The 7,117-nt window shown below is 42.4% G+C and overlaps 1 protein-coding gene across 1 annotated transcript in view; it reads left to right on the forward strand.

Annotated features, from left to right (window-relative positions):
- The window catches only part of ANOS1 (anosmin 1), a 143,771-nt gene that overhangs the window by 7,697 nt on the left and 128,957 nt on the right, over positions 1-7,117 (forward strand). Inside the window, exon 2 of the mRNA XM_011384651.1 lies at positions 2,526-2,573. Coding sequence (XP_011382953.1) covers positions 2,526-2,573 — 48 coding nt within the window. The remainder of the gene's footprint in view (positions 1-2,525; positions 2,574-7,117) is intronic.

Consider the following 7,117-nt stretch of genomic DNA (forward strand, 5'->3'; position numbering starts at 1 on the left):
TCCCCGCCCTGTCTTGTGGGTTGTCTTTGAGTGAATGAAGTGTTGTCTTTACTTGAAGCCTTTGAAGAATGATTTTCCTTTAAGGGAAAAAAAAAAAAAATCAAAAGGCTAGAAAGAGAGAGACTTTGAAAACGTCATTCACATCATGTCTGGGGAAAGTGATTGAACTTATATAAACCCTTTGAAAGTTGCATTGACTGGCATTCATGTTTCATCTAGTAAAACCAATAAAATACAGGATGTAATCTTTACATGCTTACAAACGTCCCGCTGTCTGATCCTTCCTGGAGGTTAGAGTGACGATTCTAGAAGCCGGAGTCTTTCTCTCCTGATGTACTTTAACTCTTGATTTGACTGGCTTTGAGCCAAAACAAGACTTTATTGCAAGGACTGTGCTTTATTTTTGTTGTCGAGGAGCTTAACGGGTGGAGGGCATTGTCATCTAAGAACTCGCCCCTAGGCAGGATGTTGAAATGCACTGGATTCTTGTATTTTTCCATCGCTCACCTGCTCGAAGAGCATTCCAGGTGAGCGACAGAGGTGGATACTGCAGTGTACACGCGCACCTGGCCTCAACACAGTGGCCGAGTTAGTTAATCCGAGGTTTACCGACATCCTTGATGCCGCGAGTCGGAGTTTTTACAAGTTCTTTGTAGAGGTGAAATAGTATGGAGACTGCTGATTGATTAAGGCAAAAGCCCAGAGGAGCTGCAGAAATTAAGGCGATTGGGATCGTTTTAAGAAGAACAGGAAACCTCAGACCCAAAAAGGACATAGAGACACATTTGCGGGGAACGTGTAGACGCAGAAAATTTCCGCACGGAGAAACGTCATGAATACATTCAAAAAAAACACAAATGATACGCTGGGAAAAGCTATGCAGTCCTGAATAGAAATTAGACAGTGCGCAGGCAGTTCACCGTAAAGGAGGAACAGCCTCCGATCAAAGGAAATCAAACCAGAGATATGACCGGTGCAAACCCGTCATGTTGGCAGACATGGAAACATCGCTACCACCCACCCAGAGAGAAAAGCAGGGTGGGCCCCTTTTCTGAGCCTCACTAATAAGATCAAACCAGTTAGTGTACAACGAGCCTTATGCAAAAGAGCTGGGAGGTTTTAAGTCCAGGATTATTCCTCCCACCTAAAAACAATAATAATGGAACAGCAACAAAGTAACATCCATAGTAACAGTGGACTCTCTCCTCCCCCGCGGCTGAGTGCATTTTGCTAAATACTTTACATGAATTATCTTTTTAATCCTCCCAAGCATCTTATGACATCCTGTCTTCAGTAATAATAATAAAAATCATTGCAATCATAATAATCTTTCGTGCTTGCTTGTTATTACCCCAGATCTAGCTTTCTAATGACAGAGCTTTTTGATTTACGGTTAGTGGAAAATTTTGCTTAAAACAAAAATGCTTTGTTTGAGAAAATATGTTGCTGTTAATCCCCCCACCCCCAGACAGTGTCTGTGTCTATAGGTTTCGGTTTTATTTTGGTAGGCGTGTTTGATAGGTAGGGGTGCTGGCTTTCAGCGTGGGGGGCAGTAGAATCTGCATTTGCAGGGGCCCTGCAGGCAATCGATTTGTGTTTTTGGTGTTGAGGTTTGTCCATTTTACGTACTAAAGGAACAGAAGGGATCCGGTTTCGCCCCGCAGAGAGCTCACAGCTCTAATCCTCTCTTTTTTTTTAACCTTCTGACATTTACTGAATAAAATATTTTTATTCCCAATGATAAATCAAAGCCCACTGTAATCTGCTTTCTACTTACTTATATAATCTCCTGTCCTACCCTCTGCCCCCCGCCCCCGGCCTCCTCAGTATAACCCCTGCTGTGAATTTATGGCATGCAGCCTTGTTGGATGGATGCTCACCTCTCCCTCCAAGATTAGAAATCAGGAATCTAGAGATTAGGAATAAATCTGGAATCTGGAGGTTCTGTCAGAGCCCAACGCTACACTCACCCTTTGTGTCACTCACTGCAGCCTCATTCATCACCATGCTCACAGCTCACCTTGACCTCGGGTCTCGTGGCTGTGGATATTTTCGTTGGCTGCATCGACTCCTAGTTTCTTAAGTGTAACATGGGAAAATGAAGCTTGTGCCATTACAGGGGCTGATTATGTGGGACGAATATAGCAAACGCCAAAGCGAGCGCCTGTTACATAGATGTGGTCAGCGCGTAAATTGACCAAAACCGCTTACGATGAGAGCGAGTGTTCATTCTCCTGGTCTGTGTTTCATTGCTCAGTGCGCCGTAAGAGATGGCTCACTTTTCCTTCTAGAAAGCTCGGCATCTTTGCTATTTTCTATGCCTTTGTTTCTATCACGGAGTCGAGGTCAAAATTGGGCTTACACGAGAAACACATTTTCCACTTTAGGAAGAGAGAAACCTCTCACGATGGCACTATTGGTCTTTCGCGAATGCAAATATTTAAAAATTATATGCGCACACACGTGTGTGTACTTTTCAGTTAGAAAATTATTTCATGAGTCAATATTTCTTTTTCTTCCTGCAGAACAATGGTTCCCTGGTCTGGTGCCAGAATCACAAGCAATGTTCGAAGGTATGTTCTTTATTACTGTATCAATATTTAAAAAAAAAAAAAAAGACTTCTAGTTTGGGAATTGTTATACAGTCGCAGGAAACTGGCAAAGTAGTACGGAGAAATCACATGTACTCGACACCCAGTTTCCACCAATGGTTACACTTTATGCATCTTTAAAGTGTGACAATATCAAAAAACAACACCAGTTGCCATGGGTACAATGTATATAGTTCTATGAGGCTTCATCACATGTGTCTCTTCGGTTAGTGTAGCCGCCACCGCAGTTGAGACACACGTATCAATATCTGTAGCTACGACCTTATTTCTCTCTTCTGTAATTTTTTAATGAAAAAAACGCTTAAGGAGAAAACATCTTCCGATTAGAGCAGAACATTTAACGCATTCTACTCACAGCTATGTTCTTTTTCATGTTCTTTGTTTATGTGTAAGAATCACTGGTAAAATAATTGGATTGTTTGAGTAAACTGTCTCTTTTCCCTTTTTGAGTATTTTGTGTTGCACACAAATATTCTAAAGTTGTCGTTATGCTCAATTATATGTATAAGAGTATAAATTTCTTACCTCAGCCCCCAAACATCACAATATGAGGACGCTTTCGCTCCAGCCCAAAAGTAAGTTTTATATTCAGATTCTATAAATGCGTGGTTTAAACTTGCTAAAAATATTGGAGCAAACTTGGGACTGTACTAGTGTTTGATGGGCTTTATTTCATGGACATTACGATTAGGCTTAAAACTGAACCGTTTCTTTATTTAATAACCCAAAATTTCATCCGAACAATGCACAATAGTATTTTTATGAAGAACGTTATTATTTTGAAATGTCTTTCAAACATAGTATCTCAAAGTAAATGATGGTAGAATAATAATATTCCTGAATCTAAAACTTTATTATACTGACCAATTCTCAGATTCATGCATGCATTGTGTCATTTAATACACACGAATGTTATTAAAAGTAAAATAGAATTATTATGTGAATGCGAAATAATTTGGCAAAAATAAGCTTGCTTAGCTCTGACTCTCTAGATCTTGGGCAGAAATGAAATGTCTGGTTTATGATCCTTTTATTTTTTTAATATATCAGAAGCATTTGCTCTGATGAGACATTTTCTGGTATCTATTATATTATAGTACTCCTCCCTTATCTGCAGTTTGTTACCTGCCGTCAACCTTCGTCTGAAATTATTAAATAGAAAATTCCAGAATGAAAGAATTCCTAAGTTTGAAATTGTGTGCCATTCTGAGTATCGTGATGAACTCTCTCACTGTCCTGCCCCATCCCGCCGGGAACATAAGCCATCTCTTTGTCCTGAGTGCCCACACCGAGTACCCTACCCGCCCATTCGTCACTTAGCAGTCTATTGTTATAATTGTTCTATATTATTATTAGTTATTGTTGTTAATCTCTTATTGTGCCTAATTTATAAATTGAACCTTATCGCAGGTGTGTATGTATAGGGAAAAACATAGTGTGTAGAGGGTTCATATTATCCGCAGTTTCAGGCATCCATTGGGGGGTTTGGGACGTGTCCCCTCCGAATAAGGTGGGGACAACTGTAGTCCTTCTTTAACTGGAGTTTTGGGTATTGGTTTAATGCAGGAAAAGGGGTGTGTGTGTGTGTGTGTGTGTGTGTGTGTGTGTGTGTAGCCATGAGATTGACTAAATTTCATAAATACTGTTTTTGTCCAGTTTTGTATTAGTTGGGTATTAATTACGTAAATGATAATTTGTCGTATTAGTATTACTTCGCATTTAAGCACACTTTTTCTCATCTCATGCAGAAATTAATGAATTCTTTTTCACACAGTTGAAATGGACACGCTCGAAATTCGTCCCTTTGAGCTACCTTTAAAATATCCTAATTAAGAAAAATTGGAGCCCTGGGGACCGCAGGTTGTTATGCCATATCTTGTAATTGAATGATCGAGGCTGACACATGAGACCGAATTTCACAAGAAAGAAATCAATTCCTTTTTCCTGAAAGGGAGAACGAATCGATAAGCCACAGCTAACTCCAGCAGAAACTTTGGAATAGATCATGGAGCTGACATAAATTTAAGGGTTATCTGTGGTCTGAATCCTTGAGGAGGAGTCTTACATGTTCGTCAAACTGGTCTCCTTTAGCTATTACCATCGTGGAATACCTTTACAGATAAGGAGAGTTTGTGCTGCTTTTGAGCTTCCTGAAGCACGCGCAGGGCTTTCTCTCTGAATCTGTGGGTGGATGAGGTGAACGGTGGGTGATAGCAGAGCCGTTTCCTGGTGCGGAAATTCAGGCACATACGCCGTTGATCATGGTCGTGGAATCGCTCAGCAAATTGGTGGAGGAAGCATCGTCAGCTTTGGAACACTGTCCCCTGCATGCTGCTGCATAGACATCCGCAACTTGAAAATGTTTTGAACAAACATTGGGACAGAAGTGTTAAAAAAAAAACAACAAAAAACAAAAAAACAAAAAAACACCTCCCCCCCAAACCCGGAAGTAATATTGATGATATAGCTTTCCGACTATGTGTTAAAAGATAAGGTTTATGTCAGATTTTATAGAAACCGTACACTTTCCGATCATGTCTGGTTACTACCTGCGAAGCCTGTCACTTTCAAAATCCCTCCAGAATATAAGCTCTTTTTTCCCATCTAAGCACCCTCCCCTCCTTGTCCATCATCTCTCCGCACCTTCTACCCTCATCCCAAGTGGCCACTGGAAAGATGCTTTAATCATGAAAGCTGAGTCCTGCCGCTGTCTACCTTGTGCCTTTTGATTCTCTCCCATCCTGCTCAGACTAGAACATTGGCCCTGCCTTGCCTTGCCTTCCCGGGTCCCCCTCCCAGCCATCGACGTGCTCTGCTGTTCAGACCATACCCGGACACGCTATTACATACTGATTCTTTTATCCGTTGAGAGTCTGCCTCCTTCACCAGAACGTAAGCCCTGTTGAGGCATCGACTCTGTTCTCTGATTATTGTGGCGTCCTCAGAGCCTGGACTGGTGTTTGGCACAGAGTAGTTGCTCAGTAAAGATTTGCGATGAATAGATAAACGAACGAAACCCATATACATCATGTACTTTCCTCCCCAACGTCCGTCATGATCGCATTAAAGTCTTTGGGCATAAAGTCTTACATAATTCATTTCGTCTCTGTGTAACTTAGTGTGATTCTTTCTTGATCTTCACTGGCAAAATCTATGCTTTTTTTTTTCTTTTTCTGTACTGATTTCTACATAATGCAACCAGCTGCATGAACTCAAGTGTCTTTAGCACCATTCAACACCCAGACAGGAGAGGAGAGTAACTTGTCGTCCAGGAAAAGGATGAGGCTGGTGCTGCTTGACCTGAGGGCAGCTTTGCTCCCGTGAGAACATGTGGCTGTGGCAGGAGACCTTTTTCTGGTCCTCACAACGGGTAATCGGAAGCTCCCGGCATCTAGCGGAGGAGGGAGCGTGGCCTCGTTCCAATAGAATTTTTTGTTTGTTTGTTTTCCATAGGTTTTCACCTATCATGAAATTTTATCATTTTCTCCACCCTTTAAAAACGTAAGAATATTTCTTAGCTCACCAGCTGTCTTCAAACAGACGCTGGGCTGCGTGCGGCCATTCGCCAGGGTTCACCACCTTTCCCGTATGTCCTTGTGTGCACACGTACAAAGCCACGCGAACAGGACCCAATGTACGTACGCCCCTCTGTCGTTACAGAGGCACAGCTCGATGCACTCGGCCTCAAAAGCAGACATCGTTATGCAACGTTCTCGGTCATGTTCTGAGCGGTTGCTGAATGAATGAATGATTGAATGAATGGCAAACGATGAAAAGAAAATGTCACATACATCCCAAGTTTTGAAAAGTCAATGTCGAAATGTGGTTCTGAGAGCCAGTGGAAATCGCTCGTTCCTTATCGTCCCGTGCAACCACATTTATAATTCTTCCGTTTCTCCTTGGACTCACCCGTAACGCACGATTGGCTCTTGCAATATTTCATGAGTGAGGTCACATCTCTGACGCACACCGTCTTATATTTGCATGAAGGTCACGCGTGTATTTCATAGAAGATTTATCCTCTGCCATCATGCTCTGTTACCTTCCAAGGCTCGCATCTAAGTGCGGCACTCATGGTGACAGACAAGACAGCCCACCTGTCTCTGGCGAGCATGCATACTCATCCTTCTCCTTTTGGGGGGTCGTAACTCACTCACTCGACTTTTGTTTCCCATTTGGTTTGGAGGAAGTGTGTTGAACAGCAGTGATTTAGGAGGCCCAGGCTCGCTGCATCCGCGTGGGGCTTTGATCTCGGTGGGGGTTCTTCGAAAGGCTCTAACTCCAAGTTCCTAGTCACTTCCCAGGTTTATTGGGAGCCACATTTAGAAGTGAGGAAGGTTGGTTTTTTGCTGGTATGAACGTCTGGACGGCTCCATGTCACAGCCGCGAGCGAATTTATCGGATGAAGGCCAAACCTCCGAAACTCGACCGAAGGTGACGGCTGAACATTTTGGTTTCGCGTTAGACACCTTCTGGAATTTATGTGGCGACGGCTGTAAATTCAT

This window comes from Pteropus vampyrus, unplaced genomic scaffold, assembly GCF_000151845.1.
Source record: "Pteropus vampyrus isolate Shadow unplaced genomic scaffold, Pvam_2.0 Scaffold605, whole genome shotgun sequence".
Lineage (NCBI taxonomy): Eukaryota > Metazoa > Chordata > Mammalia > Chiroptera > Pteropodidae > Pteropus > Pteropus vampyrus.